Raw genomic sequence first — 21266 nt, 5'->3', positions numbered from 1 at the left:
GTCAGGTCCAAGTTCTTACATCTACTATACATTGTCATTCTAAATTCTAAAAATAAACAATCATACCATTGAAATCTCAAAACAATGAGATAATTCACAATTAATTCAAAGCAATGTGAATAAATAAGCATCACACTTGACAGAATAATCTGAATGCTAAAGGGTTTAAACAAAATAGTGTTATGTTTCTCATCTTCCATCAGCAAACTTTGTTTAAAACTACTTGGTTTGAACAATGGGCTAAAAGAAGATGTCAGTTAAATGTTTCCAAAAATTATTGATAATTGTTATAAATACTGATAACAAAGATTAAGAGTTTTTGAATTAAAAATTGCAAACAATACTGACAGAAGGATAAAAATTTACATAAAATTAATCAAGTTATAAATGTTGTATTTTATACTTAAGAGGCAGATGAACTCAACAAATATACAATTTGGTCAATTTTTCCTTATCAATGTGTCTCAAAAATTTTCAATAGCTTTTCACAAATTTTTAAAATCTATACTTGAGACAGTACATAAACAGAATCAGATAATTTCTCTTCAGAAAGATAGGTTTTAGAAAATTTCTACATAATATTTCACAAATTTATAATACAAATTTGAAGGGATATTTTGATAATATCAATAATCAAACATCTCATATAGATGGGTATGTATTACTTATGGAAATAACAATATTGATACCTATTGATAAAAAAATACTTTAAAATGTCATCTGTATCAAAAATTCCAAAACTATCATACCCAGCTTTGAAATTAGGAGTAAACAATAAGCACAGCAGCTTTGGAACTAATGTTTTATGCTTTAGCATAATTGATAACCCATGACAGAAAACGAGATGAAATCAAAATATTGCTGCATATCAAATCAATCATTTAACTTCATATTCATAAAGTTCAAAATATTTGTCGCATACATTTTGAAAATCTACTTTTGTTTGTAAGCGAATTAGTCAGTTAATTTGCTAAATAAATGGATGGGTGGCAATAAGCAAAATGGAATGTTTAAAATAGGAAGTAAAATTTATTTGTTATGCAACCTAAAAATGGGGAAAATGAAATAAATTTGTTTCATAGCTATTCTAGAGTTAATTCAATCTCTGCTTACCTTCACCTGGACTTGATATTTCAACATAGCTGACCTTAATATCAATGCCTACAAGGAAGAAATCAATTTCAAAATTATAAAAATTAGTTTAAATTTAGAATGAAAAATAAATAAAATATGAATGAAATCTAGTTATGTAAATATTCATTCATTATTTTAAATGGCCCAATCAGTGAATAATTTTCATACAAAAAGCTTTATTCCTTCAAAGTCCATCAAAGTCTGGTAGGTAGACTATATTTTGATTTTCATTCTGCTCAATCTGTAGAAAAGGCATAGGTAGAAACTCCAAAAGAAGTACCAGGTATAAGCTATGGACACATAAGAGGTGCAGCAATATCAAAGGAAGATTAACTGAGAAGATAGTTTTTGTGTGTGACAGATGCACAGTGAAGATGTACAGAAAACAGATTCCATCACATGCCAGGGGGAAAACTAGAAATAGTTGATAGCTTCTGTTACCTGGGTGACCAAGTCAGTAGCAGGGGTGGATGCTCTAAGAGCATAGCTGCTAGAATAAGAATAGCCTGGGTAAAGTTCAGGGAGCTCCTACCTCTGCTGGTAACAAAGGGCCTCTCGTTCAGAATGAAAGGTAAACTGTATGATGCATGTGTGCAAACAGCCATGCTACACGGCAATGAAACATGGGCTGTGACTGCTGAGGACATGTGTAGGCTTGAAAGAAATGAAGATAGTATGCTCCATGGATGTGTAATGTCAGTGTGCATACACAACAGAGTGTAAGTGCCCTGAGAGAAAAGTTGAACATAAGAAGCATCAGATGTGGTGTGCAAGAGACTGTGCTGGTATGGTCATGTGTTGCATATGGATGAAGACAGTTGTGTGAAGAAGTGTCACACCCTAACAGTGGAAGGAACCTGTGGAAGAGGTAGACCCAGGAAGACATGTGAAGAGGTGCTGAAGCATGACCTTCGAACAATGGGCCTTACAGAGGCAATGACAAGCAACTGAGACATTTGGAGATATGCTGTGCTTGAGAAGACCTGGCAAGCCAAGTGAGATCGTAGCCATGGCTGATGCCAGTGTCGCATAACCGGCCCGCTTAAAAGTACCCTTCAGTCATCGGGTAATATGATGTACTTGAGAAGACCTGTAGAGTCAAATGAAATCGTAGTTGTGGCTGATGCCAGTACTGCCTGACTGGCACATAAAAAGCACCATTCGAGCGTGGCTGATGCCAGTGCTGGTGGTACATAAAAAGCACCATTCAAGTATGGTTGATGCCAGTGCCGCCTCACTGGCTCCTGTGCTAGTGGCACATAAAAAGCATTATTCAAGCGTGGTCGATGCTGGTCCCACCCGACTGGCTCCCATGCCAGTGGCACATAAAAAGCACCCACTACACTCTCGGAGTGGTTGGCATTAGGAAGGGCATCCAGCTGTAGAAACATTGCCAGATCTGACTGGAGCCTGGTGCAGCCTCCTGGCTTGCCAGTCCTCAGTCAAACCATCCAACCCATGCCAGCATGGAAAGCAGACATTAATCGATGATGATGATGATGGTAGACATATTTATTAATTAAAGAAATATTCCTTCAATTTCAAAATATTTAAACCAGTCAAATGTACTATGGAAATTTAGCACTTAAGAAAGGAGAGGGAAAGCCAGAAATATTTTATTCAACTATTCTAAATAATACTTACTTTTGTTCGACGTTCATATTCCTGACCCATTGCTATAGATTTTTCAAAAGTTGAACTACGTTGATCTATATCTTTAGCATACAATATCTAAAGAAATAAAAGAGTAAACTTAAAGCTGCAATACAAATTAAAACACAAAAAAATTCAAAAACCTTCTAAAAAGATAATGGATATGATAAATTTCAATACTTATACATCTAAAAGTAACTGGCATTAATTAATATCAACTTCAAGCAGCTTACGTTATATACAATTTTCACCAGGTAGTGTGTTGACTTATTTATATATATAACTATATACTTCATAAAAGCCAATGTATCATTAACCCTTTTGTTACCATATTTCTTTCAAAATACACTGCTATTGTTTCAATTAATTTTTAAAATAATGAAGAATTTAGTAAAATATTTTTGTCATTATTATATAAGTGTGGAACAGAAAGTATTGAAGGAAGATTTAAATTTAGATCAGGTTAGAACAAAAGTTTGCTTCATAGAAACAAAGGCAGTCTCAGGTGAGTTGGTAACAAATAGGTTTTGATGATTAAATGTTTCATTCTCTAAAATCAGTTAATCAAATGAATTATTCACTAACTAAAGTATAATATAGAAGTATGACTTCTATGGTTTAATATTTTTTTAAATATCTCTACATACCTATATTAATCCTCAATAAAAGTAACCTAATGATAACTTAGGTAGGCTTTTATTTTCTATGAACATTATAAAACCTTTTAGAGGATTTGTATATACAAGACTTACAACTAAAAAGAAGCTCATTATTTTATATATTTCTGCAATATTTGTTTTATTATTATTATTTCCACTGGTAAAAATTTACATGAATATTTTCTCATTAACAACTTTCCAACACTGGCAATTATAAGGCATGTTAGTAATGGCCCTCAAACTAAGCTAAAATACTAACCAAACTACTGTCATTGCTCAGAGTCAAGTGATGCTGAGTGGAGCAAAAAACAGATTTTGCAAACTGAAACTCTAAACATCTTTTTAATATGACTTGCATTGAAACAATTATTTGAGATTAACAGGAAATTTTTAACAAAAGATTAGCTTACAAATTTAGCATTGTATTTCAATGTAAAGTGCTAAATGATATCATCATCATCGTTCATCATAAATAATAAGCACAAGATAGAATAGAAAAAAAAATTTAAGTGAAGCACTCTCTCCAAACATTTTGCCATGTCAGAATGGGTAAGACAATTTCCAAACATTGCAACACATAATATTGGTGATTAATGGGTATTTGTTTTTACAGCTAAATGCTCTTTCCTTTACTAATTTTTCAAACATGGTGTCAATACAATATTTGTAGTAATTAAAACAATTTGAGAAAATTATGCTAACATACTCTGGTTGATTGTAGCATTGATTGAACACAATCACTACATACAATGCATGCTAACTGAGAGTTTATTTTAAAAGAATCATAATTTAGCTAATGAAAATGATTTGGAGAAAGCTGAATGTTTCTGAAAAGAAAACACCATAATATAAAAAATATAAATATCATAATACCTTGTTGTGGGAGTCTATTCTAGCATTAATTTGCCCATCCAATATCAGCTGCATTAATTCATCTTCCAGATCTTTGACATTTGTATTAAAAGCATCTGCCATTTTATGCATTTCGGCAGATAAATAAGGACTAAAATACTGAAAAAGAAAATAATTATTGTCTTTACAAAACCTAAACCTCCAAATTTTAAGAAAGCAAATCTGAGAAGTGACGTCCGTGTATTTTTAAAAGTACTGACTTAATTTTTATATGCATAGTCTTCTTTTAAAGGTGATATATATGACCCCAAATTAACAACAGGCTGGAGATTGGTAATCAATATATTATTTAGCTACATCTAGATGCATGTAGGTTCATTTTTTATATGCTCATCTATTGCTTATAACAAAAAAAAAAGGAAGCTGCACGTATAACACATAACTTAGAAGCAGCGCTACAAATGTACCAACACACACGAAGTTGAGACATAGCCGACCTCATGAACTTCTCATGAGGAATTTCAGAAGGAGCCTCGTGAGACCACTGCTGAGACACTTCCGAATAAAGAAAAGCCATTGGAAAAGATTATAGCAGCGACACCATCTAAGAATATCTGAAGAAGGAATTGTATTCCGAAATATCATTGGACTATAGATAACTAAATTACAACAGGTTTATAGTCCATTTTTTGTATCATAGTGCATTGTTGTACCATTCAAAACTCTTTATTCTTTATATATATATATATATATATACATATATATTTAGATTTAGATTCAAAATTGAATATGGTACTTATGTTTAGGCACCAGAATATAGTATGATATTATCCAAAAACTAATTACTAGCCTGCTAGCCTTGGCTATGTCAAGATGGATTTTTATGTATTCTTCTTCCCACTTATATTTTAAATGTTGCCACAATTATAATATGTCTATTCTACTGTAATTTTCTACATTTCTGTGCAGCTGAAGATTGCTCTACATATTGCATTTAATGTAATGCCCGCATTACTTAAATAAATGGAGTAGCATGAAACGTGTGTACTGCAGTCATCTTTAAAATTGTGTTGCTTATTTTGATTATATACATATATATATATATATGCATATACATATTCTCTATATAAAGGGTCCTATCCAAACACTAGATCACATCCTCACAAAAAAAAAAAAAAATTATTCTATTTGTGAACAGTTTGTGCATAAAAGATATGCTGGGAGAATAAAAACAAGGCTAGCATCAGTTTTGAACTCAGAATCTGGACACACCAAATTTGATCTCATAAATTATCTTGATGTAGCGCTTTGTGCCAAGTACATCACCTTCATAACAATGATAATATTAACAATGGAGGTAATTCCTTTTATAAGTTTCAAAGTATTAGAAAGAGTAGGAAATTGTAATTGCCATATTTTACTTATTAGTTTTAACAACATGAATTATGAGACTGGATGACAAGATCATCTCATCAGGAATTTACCTCAGGTTTATAATATGGGACACAGCAATGAGAATAATTTATATTAAGAAAAGCAGATAACAACAAAGAATCTTTGGTAAACAATCTTCATATTTTTTAAAGCATACAACAATGCAGCCACCACACCCCCACCATTTTTGATGTGTACTTTTCCATGCTTGCATGGGTCAGATGTGAATATGCTGAGGGAGAGTTTTCTAAGGCTAGATACTCTCCTTGTGGCCAACTCCCACTTGTTTTCATGTGAAGTACATAGTATCAAATAACAAACAGCCTGGACATGTTTTATACAGAGAACTGGAAACAAACAATACTATTTGATGAGTCTTTTGTTTGCACATATCAAGAAGCCTGAATATCCTTTTGCAGTGAACTGCAAGCAACACTGTCGGGAAGCCATTGTTTGCAAACCAGTAAACATGAGGGAAATACAAATTCACACACACACACACATACAGGCTTCTTCAATTTCCATCTAACTAAATCTAGTTAATGTTTTGGTCAGCCTAGGGTTATAGCAGAAAACTCTTGACCAAGGTGTCATGCGGTGGGACTGAGCCCAAAACCACATGGTTGGAAAGCAAACTTTTCAACCATACAGGCATATCTGTGCAAAAATAGTAAATGGATTACACTTTTTTTTTAATAAAAATGTGCACAATAAACTAACACAATGTTCTAATATAATATGTAGATAACTTTTGCAGTAAAGGGCAACTAACAGCAGTAAGATAATTTGGCTGTGTAAAGCTGTCTGAGAATATTTCAACAGTATCTTATAAAGAAAAGTCAAGTACTTAACTACCAGTTGGAACTAAATTTGTTTCCATTACCCTTTGTATAACTTTTTAATAACTAGGCAACAAAAATATCTCAGTATGAACTTTTGTAATAGATAAAATAAGTAGTAAGTATAAGAGGTAAAGAAAATCTATAGGCATACTTCAAGCATTATGAATTCTGACAAAATACTTAAAAACTACGTAAAACTATGAATGTTTATTGATGTGTAAATGTTATTCTATGCAAATAAAGTTACATGTTACAGCTAATTTCATTCAATTTAGTTTATGTGATCATGAACAATTTCTTTGATGTGAGGAGTCTCCTAATTTGATGATCTGAACAAACCAATGTTTCAAATACAATAACATTGTTAAAGATTAGACACTCATACACACCTCTAAAATTTAATATAAACATCCAGAGTAGCTACACACTGATTGAGCTTATTTCATACAGTTAATCTTCCACATTAACAACTTCCGTATCCCAGATTTTTTCCAACAGTTAACCAAGAATTAAAATTACAACCATTATTTATTCTCACAAAAATACACATCCAGGATGTAACTTGTACAGAAAGATCACTTTTTAATTTTACTAACCAAGCTGACCTGTTTAACAGTGAAGGAGGATGGTCCAAAAGCATTGTAGTATGAGTGAAAACAAGGTAATGACAGTTCAGACAATTCATATCTCTGCTGGCAACAACGAGTTTCTTTCTCAGAGTAAAGGGTAAACTGCATAATGTTTCTGTATGATGTGCAATGATTACAAGGTAGCAAGATGTGCACTTTTATGGAGAATATGTAAATGCTAGTGAAAAGTGGAGTATGCTAAGCTGGAAATATAATGCTAGTGCATATGAACAAAAAGAAAAGATGGATGTTAGAGAAATCGGACACAATGGGCAAGACAGAGGAATTCTGCTGATGCACATGGAGGATGTTAGTTGTATCAAGTGTTGAGTGCTCCAAGAGGTTGAACCCATGAATGAAAGAGACCTAGAAGACATGTGATGGAGCAATACACACTAATCTCAAGAAACTGAACCTCACAAAGGAAATGACAAAGGACTACAAAGAGTGGCTACATATGATGCTGGAGAAGACCTGCTTATGCACACAAGAACAGCAAAACACAATAAAATGATGGTCATGACGGTCAGAATATACATCTACATTTGAGTTACGTACCTATTATATTCCAGTTAAGTCTTCATTTACAGTGCTGACAACATCATTATCATTTCTCCTATCATTATATGCCACATCTATGATTTTTCTACTTTTCTCCTGTGAAGCCATCAACATATCAATGGCACTGACTGTCTGTGTTCAATCTCCACCTTCTATTACCATTCTCTATTGTGAACCATCTCTCTCTCCCTCTCCATTACTTGTTCACTACCTTATCATTCACTATTGACAGCCATCACTCTCTCTTACTATTACCTCCTATCACACACAATCTTCCCCTATCATGCTGCTCGTAATGTTTTTCAATTCAATCCCTTCACCAGCAACCAATATGTAGCTGCCCATCACTCTCCCTTCCATTACTACCAACTCTTCATCCTCTCATCTACCTCATTCCCACATACCATTTGTGTAACAAAAGATAGCATCAGATCTGTTTGTATTCAATCCCCATCTATCATCATTCTTCATTATTATTACTAACCATCAGTCTCTCCTGCATGCTCTCATTATCCACTTCCTTGTCACTCATTACAGTCATCATCATAATTTCTCTTCTATTCATCCTTTTGGTCATGCTACTTTGAATGAAGAGACTCTTTGCACTCACCATAGAAAAGGCAACCTTACTACTTGTGCTGATGCCACAGCAAAATGTACCAATACACTCTGTAAAGTGGTTGGTGTTAGGAAGAGCATGCAGCCATAGAGACCAAACCAAAAATTAAACACAAGTAAGATGTTTCTGACTCATCTAAAAAAAAGAGAATCTTCAAATGAGAACAGGCTCAGACCATGATAACTAATTCAACCAATTGCCAACATGGAAAGTAAATAGATGATGGTGGTAAATTAATATAGGAAAACAAAGAAATATTAGTTGTTTTCAAACAAAATTATCTGGGATAACATATATATAAACTTTTAATCAAATTATAACTTCTTTTTATGACAAACATGTGAAATGTCACAATTTTTGCAAGTTCAAATTCTGCCAGAGGTATTAAATTTGAGCATTTCTATGTTTTTATACTTGAGATTTACACAACCAGGTAGAGATACCCTCAAATGTTACTTCCAAAATCCAAATTATAATGTTCAAAGTAGCCAGAGACTAACTAAACTTAATTACTAGTCACCTACATCATCATCATCATCTGAGAAAGTAACAGAAAACTACAGAAAAATCTTCTTTGAATTTCACTCTCAACTGAATGGTAAGTGTACAAAATAAACTTTTAAAACAAAACCTTACATTTTCTTTTATCATTCTACGATCTTTGTTCCATCTAAGAATGGGAACTGGCAGGAAGAGACAGCTGGCTCAAATTTGAATACTTGCATGTTTCTTGAATAATTGTATAGTTGGATACTCTTTGTACACCAAACAAATCAACTATGAATCAAGAATGAAGCCTCTTTGCACATAACTTGCAAGAAATAGCAGCCAAATCAACCTCAAATCACTTCCTATCATTTTATATAAAACAGGATGCATTTGATAATGTAGTCCTTGATAAGCAAGAATGTAGGATGGTTACTACTTGAAAGCAAGAAATTAAATAATAACTACAAAACAGGTAAACTGAAAGGGATCATCTGTTAGTACCTTAATCTAATAATGGTTCTATCTGTACAATTAATATTGTAATTTTTTAAGTGAGCAATATTAAATTGTATAAACATTTCTAACATTTTTTAACAAATAATATACTTAAAATCACGCAATATATTAAAATAAAATCATATTTACCTGGCATAATGCTCTGTTCCGAATTTGAACATAAAGTGCTTTTACATGAGGGGCTAAATACATATCCAGTAACAATGTGTTCTAAAAATCAAAAAAATCAATAACAAAATCATTAAGTAGCAAATCTCACAAACACACATATAATAGAAACTAATGAACTAAAACCACTAACTGATGGGTTCATTTCGTATCACTAAAATATTATATATTTTATATTTCTACAACAAATTGTTAATGTTTTCAAAGTAATATGCTCTTTCGAAAGATGATTAACTTTTAGTTCATTGGCCCACAAAAAAATTTAATACAACGTTTCCATACTTCCCATGTGTAAAACAAACAAGGCCCATGTGAAAGGCCAAGCATTGACGTCCTGCATCAGTAATCAAATACTTTAAACTGTGTACATTAAGAATTTCCAGATTAAGCTATTTCAGATATTTACATAGACAAGCATCTATCAAAATTGATAAAAATAAAGCTCAGAAAATAGCAACGATGCACTTACTTTAATCTCATCTAGCAGTTTAAGGCAGGAATCATATTTCGATTGGTAAAACATATGTAAAATATCACGTAGCTGAGAATCAGATTCCAAAAATAACTTAAAAGAGCTGCAATGTAAACAAGATGTTTAATGGAAAATTGATAAAAATGCATAAACTTTATAATTAAAATTCCAGAATAGAGACAATAACATTATTTAATACAGACTAAGGTATACAGTCAAACACACAATTTTCAAATAAGTTTGCCAAAACAATAGTTAAGAGAACATATACAGAAGAATTTTTAAGTGTGCAGAGCACAGTGTATTGAAAGAAAAGTTGGACACATAAGAGTGTGCAAGAGAAGAGACTGCACTGGTCATGTGATGAGGATGGATGAGGACAGTTGCATAAAGAAGTGTGGATCACTTAAAGTGGAGGAAAGTTGTGGAAGAGGGAATCCCAGGAAAACATGGAACAAAGTATTGAAGGCGTATCTCAAAACACTAAGCTTACAAAGGAGATGACAGAGGACCAAGATATGTAGAACACTGCTGTACTCATGATGACTTGCCCACCACAACAGAGGTGATATCCGAAAATCAAGATGCCACATAAAAAGCACTGGTGATGGTGTCGTGTAAAAACCACTCAATACACTCTGTAAAGTAATTGGCATTAGAGCATCGAGCAGTAGAAACCAAGCAAAAATAGACTAAGGAACTTCTAGAATTTCTTCCTTTGTCCATATTTTATCATTAACATCAAGGTATTCCAACAGGCTGCATTCAGATAACATCAATTTCCGTTCAAATGAGAGTATTAAGATGATATTTATTTGAATTACTGAATAGTTTTTTTAATTAAACAATTTTGCACTAAAACAATACAGTTGCCCAATTAAAAAAAAATTTCTAGACCTATCATGAACAGCAACATACATCCTCTGATCCAACCTCTTGACATAAGGGGTTAGATAGATGTATGTTAAGACGTTAAACCTAAACACATCTTGTCATGAGCTTAGCCCCTGTGTAACAACACTTGTCATCTCCACGTAAAGAAAACTAAGCTTCATTAGACAAATCAATGAAAAAATTTATTAGAAGTATATAGAATATTTTCTAGATATATACTTACCTACTAGAGATGACATTTTTTTGAAGTTCTTGTCGATCAAACGAAGCCAAAGCACACAAGGCTCCATAAGTGGCAACATTGCTTGAAGATAACAGCTTGAAAAGTATCAAAAAATAAACCAAATTTAACAAGCATTCAGAAAAAAAAAAAAAAAGAATTCATCTAAGAGGCGTAACTCATGTTAAAGAGAAATAACTCTTGAGAAAATAAAATTAAAGATGGTATAAAATTTTAAACTGAAAACTGATTTGAAAGTGACGCAAATCTTCAAAATAATTCCAATCTGTTGTATTCCACATACTTCTATAAATATGCACGTATCTTATACAATTAATAAATGGTAGTAAAAATAAAAATCAGGATTACACGACAGCAATCTATTTGTGTGTATATAAATACATGCCCATTTATAGATAAAACAATTACCTCAGGATATTTAAAATTATCAAAAGAAGCTTGCAAGAAATTTTTAGCAGCTGATTTGTATTTGCCCGTAGCTAAGTCAGCAAGTCCAGCCGCACATTTCAACTTTGTCTGTACAACTGGATCCACCTCCTTCTGAAAAAAATGCCAGGAAACAATAGCATTTCTCCTTTAAATAAACAATAAAATGACTGAAACAGAAGACAAGGATTAGTAATTTACATAGAATAAAAATTTCTTACAAGGTTCATTTTGAATTGGCCATCCATTTTACTTTTTGTGAATGTAACTCAACATGGAATAAATTCCCTCCTCCCACCAATCAAAATGCTTTTTATAGATAGTAACGAGATCCTGTTGGTGGTTTCCATAAAGTATGATAGTGGTCACCATGTACTCCCTCTCAGGAAGGCAATTAAAAATACAATAAATGAAGTGTATATATACTGGGTCATCCCATAAATAATGCAGTCTTTTTATACTTCTTATATTTCTCAAAATTAAAATAAATAAATTTCGTTTTTTTAATTTAAAATATACTTTCCTTCATTTTCTACAATGCTTTTCCATCTATCTGGCACACTTGTAAGGCCCTTCTTCCAAAATACACATGTCTGTGAAGAAAAATGTTCCTCCAATACTGTTCTGACCTCGTCTACAGAATTCATATATTTTCTGTCCAAATGATTTTGAAGACTGCATTATAAATGATAATCAGATGGGGCCATGTCCAGTGAATATGGTGGGTGGGGCAGTGTTTCTCATTCAAACTGCTCCAGCCTTGGAATGTCATTCTCACTGTATGTGGCCGAGCATTATCTTGAGGGAAGAATACCTTTCGTTTTGAAACGAAAGATGATCATTTTCCTTCTAGCGCTGACTTAAGCCAATCAAGCTGTGTGCAGTAGGTCTCCTTTGTTATCATTTGGTTTGGGTTTAAAAGTTCAAAGTGGACTAAACCTTTCACATCCCACCAAGCTGATAATAACATCTTACATGGTGAAGACCTTTTTTTAGCCTGGGGTGCGAGTGTTTCTCCTTTCCCCCATCCACTGTCTTCAGAGCTTGATATTTTTATAGAGAACATATTTCTCGTCACCAGTCACTATTCGGTCCAAAAAAAGATTCATTCATGAGACATGACAGCAAAGAAGAACACACATTCACTCTCTGCTCGCGATTAAACTCAGAAAGTTTGTGAGGAGCCCACTGACCCAATTTGCTCACTTTTCCAATGGTACACAGGTATCGATGAATGGTTGAATGACCAAATCCAAGCTTTTCTGCTAGTTCCTCAACAGTTACGATGGGATTTTGTTCCAACAGGGTTTGCAGGACATCCTCGTCGAAATCTATAGATCTTTCAGGACAAGGCTTGTCTTCTAGGCTGTAATTTCAAGCTTGGAATTTCTGGAACCACCGCTGACACTGTCTTACAGTTATTGTCCAATCCCCATATACTGCATTAATATTCCTCGCACTTTCCGATGCATTGATGCCTTTACTGATCTCATAATGCAAAATATGTTGTTTTGTCACTTCTATTATAGCTTTGAAAAATTGATTAAAATGGAATTGTACACCTCAAAACTTGCACTAAGAATAAGTACATAGCAAATTGCTGCAGGTATTTTATCCTGTCCCCCTCTGACTTTAGTTTATGCAATTGAAAAAACCGCATTGTTTATGGGATGACCCTATATATATATAGACATATATATATATATATATAAGGCAAATAAGAAAATAGAGAGGATATACAATCGACAAACATCAGCCAGTAAAAATTCAATTATATCTATTTATTAAATGATTACAAACGTGTGTGAGTGATAAAAATTAACAAATGAGATAAGTCAATAACTGCATAAACAGATATATATATACATACATACACACACACACATATATGTAGAAACAAATGAATAATAATAGATGTGTGTACAGGTACTAATCCCTTATGACCGTTTCTACCATGAGGCAACAAAAACTTCTAAGTTATTCACGTCAGTGATATACAGGGATGAACAGACACTGGATAGAGTTTGGATAATGGATGTGCCCCTAGGCTTCTTCAGAGGGTCCAAATGTTAGGGAACTAACATATGTGAAAGTCAGTTAAAAAATAGAGTAGGGTAAAATAAAATAAAATAATGCGATAGACATAGTAAGAAGAGTTAAGGTAAGGACTTCAATTAAGGTGTTAATATAATCCATGGTATTCCATCCTGTGGTAAGTAGATGAATAAAGTCACACTCAGGAGGAATTTCCACAGGCTGCGGTGGGTTTAATGCTTTGGTCCATGTTACAGGGGTTAGAGGTCAAATGCTATATCTACTAAATAGCTAAGCGCTATTTAGTAGATATAGCATTATAAAAGGAGTTGGCAGAAATAACTTAGATTAAACCCATTAAGGGGAAGTTTAATACATGAGTATATTAATGAAAGAAAATTGGGTGGTGCCTAAATGCGATGCTTACTGGAGTAAAATGTATGTAAATAGGTGGCAAAATACCTCACCCTTACACACAAAATGACACTATTAAGAGATGTCACTTCAATGTCATTTTTGGTCATACAATTATTTTCAAAGAAAAAGAGAGCTAATATCAATGATGTAATCTTGATGGTGTCCAACCTTTAAGTACCAGAAACAAAGGGTAGTAACAACAACAGTAGTAGTGGGGATTTTCTTTCCATAGTTGTATGTCTTAAAATTAGTGTTTGGATTTTTTTTTTTTTTTTATCACTGGCTTATTTGCACTTGGAAATAAATTTAGCTTGTGCTTTTAAGCAAAGAGAATTGGAACAATTATAAAATGCAGCTTATAAGGAAGCAATGTAGTGAAATTTTGACAAATCTACTAGATTTTAAAATACATTTCTCTAAAAGCATCAGTCACAAAGCAAAAAAGCCAACAGCTTTACCTCAGTACGTCCAGTAGTGCTCTCTGCCTTCTGTACATAACTGATAACATGTGACCAATTTTCTAAATAGACGCTAACCTGTGAAACAAAGTTAATAGAAACAAACGCAAAAGTCATTTATATGGAAAAACAAACATTTCATTATACAATAAATAAGTGGAGTAAAACATGTCATTTACTCTCTCTAGCAAACCTAAAAGATACTCTTAGATGATGAAATGACAGTCAGTCAAGGAATGCAGCAGTGATTCTCACATTTTAATAAATAATACTACAAATGATTGTTTTGGGTAGGCTCAATAATCCTGCCTGTACAATATTTTAAGATTCATTTATTCCAATGTTAATCCTACAACTCATAAAATTGAACAATTTGGGATAGACTCAACATGTATGAACATATTTCAAACTGAAATCAGTTATTGATCAAATGATAGATTTTGTGGACCAGCAGACAAAACAGCCATAGAAGAGACTGCTCAAATAGTTTGCTAGAAGCAGTAGGAAAGTTATGTTATTTAGTACTTGGAATGGAAATAGTGATAATATGATGATTACTGGCAAATATCAAAATTAACTTTTATTAACAATAACAATAATAATAATGAATTATATAACTAAATTAAATTTCAATAATAATATAGTACATATAGTATAAACTTAAAGTGTTTATCTTTATAGAACACAAACCAATATTCCAAAGGGAAAACAATACCTTGATAACATTGAGACACATGTTCACAACATGTTTTGGACTGGTACAATAATCTCGTGCTCTGGAATAACATTTTAATGCATTACACAAATCACCCATATCAAGATAATGGTCTCCAAGATCATCATTTCCACGTCTAGAATGTGAAGAAAAAGAAAATATGGTGTTAATAAAAAGAAATATTTGAAACAAATATTAACAGGACAAGGAATTATATTTTGTAAAGAAATCATAAATCACTTTAAATAATTAATTATCAGCTACAGAAGCAGCATTAGTAGCAAAAGGCAATCTTTTATATCCAAGTTAACATGGATATATTGTTAGAGTGCCTTAAAAGGACCTCTCATATGGATGCATGATGCATAAAAGCACATATGTTTATGTCATTGGAAGATGAGTATTGTAAGCTACAGGCAGAATGGTCAAATCATGTGATTTCAACCTGCCCGGTTTCATCAGTAGCAGACACCTGGTAGACACATACCAGCCGAATCTCGCTACCAAAAATATACACAATTTCAGTGTCTTTTCCAGCACTGATGTTGCAAATAGCCAGCGGACTTATTAAAACAATTGTCAGTGACAGAAGCAGTATTAATATCAAAAGGAGATCTTTATATCCAACTTAACATGGAAGGAAGTATTGTTAGAGTGCTGAATGCTGCTTTATTTACCTTGAGAGGACCTCTCATATGGATGCATGATGCATAAAAGCACACATATTTATACCACTGGCAGATGCGCATCGTCTACTGCAGGTTTAATTTTTTTAATAAGCCTCTTAGCTAATTGCAACATCAGTGCCTGAATGGGCACTGAAATTACATATACTGCTGGTAGCAAGATTTGGTTGGGTGTGGCTACCAGACATCTGTCACTGAAGCGAAAGGGCAGACTAAAATCACGTTATCTAACAGTTCCAATGCCCACAGCAGATGATTCTCGCTAAATGAACAAATATATTTACAATGTTTTATGCTGATAAATATACATGAAATGCGGCATAATTTTTCAGTACCCTAATATAACTTTTACTTCCATAACTAATATAACTGAAAACTACAAAAATGTTATGACAGTACAGATAAAAATCAGTGAAATGTAAAATTGTTTAAATATCACCATATAAACTGAGTTCTTAACAAAATTTTGATTTCAAATTTTGGCACAGAGCCAGCAGTTTAGGGGGAAGGAGTAAGTCAATTACTCCAACCCGTGCTCCACATGGTACTTATTTTATCAACCCCAAAAGGATGAAAGGCAAAGTCAACTTCAGTGGAATTTGAACTTAGAACGTAAGGGCAGACAAAATGCCACTAAGCATTTTGCCTGGTTTGCTAACGATTCTGCCAGCTCACCGATTTAGTTCTTAGTAAAATATTACAATATATTATGTGACTTCCTAAATGTCCATTATTATATTTATATTATAGTTATGCCCTAATTTTATACAGTTTGTACACTTTTTCCTTTGTTTAAAGTTTACATAGACCTATGTTGGTATAAAAGCAAAATAGTCATAAAGATGAATGATTGGGCTGAATAGAAATATTTTCAAAATTTTCGACTCCAATCTGTTTCTGAAAATTATCATTATTGCTATTGTTGTCAATACCATAGTTTAAAACAACTTGTTAATATATATATAATACACCACATATAATGCATAGAGTGTAGTATTATTTGACACAGGGAAGCGACAAGTAAAACAATTAGGACTGGACTTGCTCATGGTCACATCTGAAAATATAAACTGATTTGGAATGCTAGGGAATATCAGCACTACAAAATGTCCTTTGCAAAATGACTGAAGTTTCAATAACGGGTCTATCTAGCTGAAAATAAATACCATGTGTAGGTACTTAGCAGAAAAGTGAGTTCAAATCCTCCTATGGGCTTGAAGAAAGTAAAAAGAAATCACACCGGGTTGTTTTCCTCTTAATCAATACTGTTGATTTCATTTTAAACAGCATTTCAACAATCTAATAACTTATACCATATACCTTTTCTGTGTTTAACTCCTTCAGATGCTCTAATTAATGAGAGAGAGAGTGAGAGAGAGAGAAAGTGTGCGTGTGTGTGTGTGTGTGTGTGTGTGTGTGTCTCTCTCTCTCTCTCTCCTCACTAGCCTTGAAATTCTGTGTTTGCTGCAAATCAAAGTATTTTCATTTTCAATATTCTGCAAAACATGTTTGGCTACGAGGATAAAATTACTTTGCTTGGAAACAATTGAGAAGACGACAAGTAGAGCATCTGACCAAAGAAAATCTGCCCCACTAAACTCCATCCAACCCAAGCAAGCATGGAAAAGTGAACATTGATGATAAAAATTCAATGTATAAAATGTTATGTCTTACCTTATGCTTTCTTTAATTGAATTACTTTTATAATTTTTCAGATCGGTATCTAATTTTTCTAGCTTGAGCTGTGCTTTCTTTATAGTCAATTCTATCCACATATTATCTAAAGGTGGTACACTTGATACAGCATCTGGTAATGTAGATGGTCTGAAACGATAAGATTAGCAAATCTTAGGTAGAATCTTGAAGACATTCTGTGCAATAAATTGAACACACTTCCGTACATTATTGCACTAACCTGTCTATTTTGAAAAACATTTTACTAACTTCATGGTATTTTATTCATTTACTGGTATGTCTTTGGACTGCATGAATGAGGGATAGATGTCAGTAGGAAGTGGTTCAGGGGAGAAGGAGCAATGACAGGTAGCAAAGAAAGGGTGATGTAGTAACAAGTTCTGCTTTCATTAATTACAGCAACAGTTGGTAGAGAAATGATGGAGAGAAGAGTGATGTGAAAGACAAAGAGAGGAAGAGTAGCAGGTATAAACATGACAGAGTCATACTGAGTGAGGTTCTGAAACGTGTGCATACACATTATGTTTCTAGCTTCCATCATTACCACCACTGTAACACTGCATGTCATCTTGATTCTTTGCCATCTTCTTCATCCTTAGATTAGTCTTCATTCCATGTCATCCTGTCTCATTCTTCCACAAGTTCCATCACTATGTAATGAACATTTCTTGATACAACTGTCCTTATCCATATGTATCACATAACTAGACCAACGTACATCTGATTCCTCTTATGCAGTTTTTCTCTCAACAGGTTTGTACTCCATCTTTCAAGCACACTGGTATTGCACATACAGCTGAGCATGCCTGCTTTATTTCTTTCTAACCTCTGAAGGACCTATGCATTCAGGGCCTACATCTCACTATTACGTAACATTGCAGTTTGTATACAAACATGAATCTGCCTTTCACTCTGAAAGAGAAATCTTCTTAGCAACAGAAGTAATAGCTCCCTGAGATTTCTCCAGCCTATTCTTACTGTAATTCTATATTTTCAGAACAACCACTTCCACTGGTAATTAAGTTACCTAGGTAACCTGAGATCCTATTTCCCATGTGCCCTTTAGACCTTATTGCTCCTGTGCATATGCCATATACCAAGACTGTTTTCTATCAATCTGCCAATGATGCCATTGTATCTGGATACATCATATGGGTTTCCTACCTAACTCTTTTCAACATATCAAGTAAATTCATTTTCCCAGTAGAGACCTGACTGTCTTTTTACAAACTAATACTTTAGTCTTTACTAAGTTAACTTTGAAACCTTTTGATTCCAAGTTTTGCTGCCATGTTTGGAATTTCTTTTTTAATCCCAATATAGATTCCCCCTACCTGCCCCGACTCAGATGTATCATTGGTGACACCTCAACTCTACCCAATTTCCACAGTTGTCAGTCACCTACTCTTTCCTCTCCCTTATATTCTCTACCTACCATCCCTCAACACTTTCCAGAGGTCACTCTTATCCTCTCTTCTACAATGTGAATAGCCATGTAACTCCTCTAAAGCAAGAAACTTGTTGTTTTGGTCCCCTTCTCTTACACTAACCCATCATCCCCAAACAAAAGGTTGCCTCCCTCACAACTGCAATCTCACTCAGTCATACAGAGTACATAGTGACCTCATTTATGCTGGTGCCACAAAAAGGCATCCAGCTGTAAAAATCAAAGCAATCAATGGAGTTTGATGTAGTCTTTGCACCTGTTGGATGCTGTTAAATGGTCTGACTTATATCAGCATAGAACATAAACATATAATGATGATGAAATACATACATATATACTCTCTCTCATACACACATGTACACATACAGTAATAATAATAATAATCCTAGGATGGAATTTATAAATATTTTAATATTTTAATGCATTGTTATGCACATTTCCACATATGATGCCTGTGTACAAATGGCTATACTCCATGGTAGTGAGACATGGGCTCTGAATGCTGAAGACATGCATAGACTGGAGAGAAACGAAGGTAGTATGCTCCGTTGGATGTGCAACATCAGTGCACATATACGACAAAGTGCAAATGTATTGAGAGAAAGGTTGGGCAAAAGAGGAATCAAAGGTAGCATGCAAGGGAGAAGACTACATTGGTTTGGACATGTGATGCATATGAATGAGGACAGCTGCATAAAGAAGTGTCAATCACTGAAAGTGGATGGTACTTGTGGAAGAGGGAGACCCAGGAAGATATGAGATGAAGTGGCAAGGATTGATCTCAGGAAGCTGGACCTCATAGAGGAAATAACTATGGCCCAAAATGTCTGGCGATACGAAATTCTTGAGAAGACCTGCCCACATCAGCAAAACTGAATTCTAGAAGCGCTGTGTAGAAAACTTCTCACACACTCTCTACATCCCTTCTCTTCCTCACATTCTCGCTTCATGTACTATGGTTACCTCCCACTCCCCAATCTTGTCCTCTTGGCCCAGTGCCACTATATCATTGCTCTATGCTTACCCCAACCTATGTGTTCTAACAACATGCCTTGTCTCACTCTATTATTACCATCCACTAACCCCCAACCTGGGTGTTCCACCCATACATAACAAGAAAACTTTTCCCTCACCCTACCCCAACAAATTAATTTACATATCTTCTCTTTCTCGCATTTCCTCCTTCATTCACTATGCCTAGCTCTCACTCCCCAATCCTGTCCTAACACCCCTGCTCCTCTTTTTCACTGCAATCCAGTAGCCCCTCCAACTCTATTTATACCCAGGTCTTTCGCCGCTTACTCGCACTCTTTAATCGCACTCCCTTCGCAATATCAGGTTACTTATATTATGGCATTTGAACCTCAAGGTTATGCCCTGGCACTTGTCACTATCTGTATCTCTCTCATCCTTTACTCAACCATCTCATTTATACTCTGATCCCCGTTCCTTGTGAGTATGCCTGGTATTTTGCCACCATCTCCATCCTGCGGTCTCCCTCTCTCTTTCCCTCAAGCCAGGCAACCATGTATTTTCTTTGCGGTAGCACACCTGTTTCTATCTTCATCCCTGAACTTTCTCTCTCCAGCTAGGTAACCTTGTTCTTCCTTTTCAGCAATACACCTATATCTGTCTCACTATAACCTTTTCATCATCACCTCCTCCTCTCTTAAAAGTTTTTGTCTTGCAAGTACTTGGTGACCCCGTCAGTGCAGGTGCCACTTAAAAGCACCCAATCCATACTGTGAAGTAGTTGGTGTTCAGAAGGGCATCCAGCTCTAAAAAAACTTGCCAAAACTGACCTTGCATGTACTTGTGCCACCTAAAAAGCACTACACCTTACCTGTGCTAGCATGGAACACGGACGTTAAACGATGATGATACATACACACACACAAAGCCAACCACGATACCCAAAATTCCCAATACCAGAATTCTACTGATAGAGAGCAGCTTTAACAACCTACCTCTTCCCATAGTACTTACACATCATGTATCTGATACAGTCACTCATAACAGGATCCTACAGCTGATCCACCTAATAGGAGTAATAAAATCAAAGGATGCTTTTCAAGCAACTGTAATTAGGAATACTTATTGATAACAGATGTAAACAGCACTTATATAGCAAGCGATGGAAAATGGATGATGACAAATAGGCAGAAAGGAGAAATATAGCCAGGTGTGAGAAGCCACAGTAGAAGCTTTTGTATTCCTTACAGGTA

The 21266-nt window shown here is 34.3% G+C and overlaps 1 protein-coding gene across 9 annotated transcripts in view; it reads right to left on the bottom strand.

Moving 5' to 3' along the window:
- Window positions 1-21266, bottom strand: part of LOC106877864 (COP9 signalosome complex subunit 1) — a 129349-nt gene that overhangs the window by 66433 nt on the left and 41650 nt on the right. For 5 of the 9 annotated variants that reach the window (XM_014926899.3, XM_089356779.1, XM_014926897.3 and 2 more), the window contains 10 exons: window positions 17574-17723; window positions 15214-15349; window positions 14499-14576; window positions 11572-11703; window positions 11146-11240; window positions 10026-10131; window positions 9518-9598; window positions 4320-4457; window positions 2779-2865; window positions 1114-1161 (listed from right to left, as the gene is read on the bottom strand). In XM_014926899.3, coding sequence (XP_014782385.1) covers window positions 1114-1161; window positions 2779-2865; window positions 4320-4457; window positions 9518-9598; window positions 10026-10131; window positions 11146-11240; window positions 11572-11703; window positions 14499-14576; window positions 15214-15349; window positions 17574-17723 — 1051 coding nt within the window. The remainder of the gene's footprint in view (window positions 1-1113; window positions 1162-2778; window positions 2866-4319; window positions 4458-9517; window positions 9599-10025; window positions 10132-11145; window positions 11241-11571; window positions 11704-14498; window positions 14577-15213; window positions 15350-17573; window positions 17724-21266) is intronic. The other 4 variants (XM_089356762.1, XM_089356782.1, XM_014926898.3 and 1 more) reach the window with 1 other exon arrangement.

The sequence above is a fragment of the Octopus bimaculoides genome, chromosome 1 (assembly GCF_046866305.1).
Source record: "Octopus bimaculoides isolate indiv1 chromosome 1, ASM4686630v1, whole genome shotgun sequence".
In the NCBI taxonomy this organism is placed as follows: domain Eukaryota; kingdom Metazoa; phylum Mollusca; class Cephalopoda; order Octopoda; family Octopodidae; genus Octopus; species Octopus bimaculoides.
The sequence above is the reverse complement of the archived record's forward strand: the minus strand, read 5'-3'. Positions and strand labels throughout refer to the sequence as shown.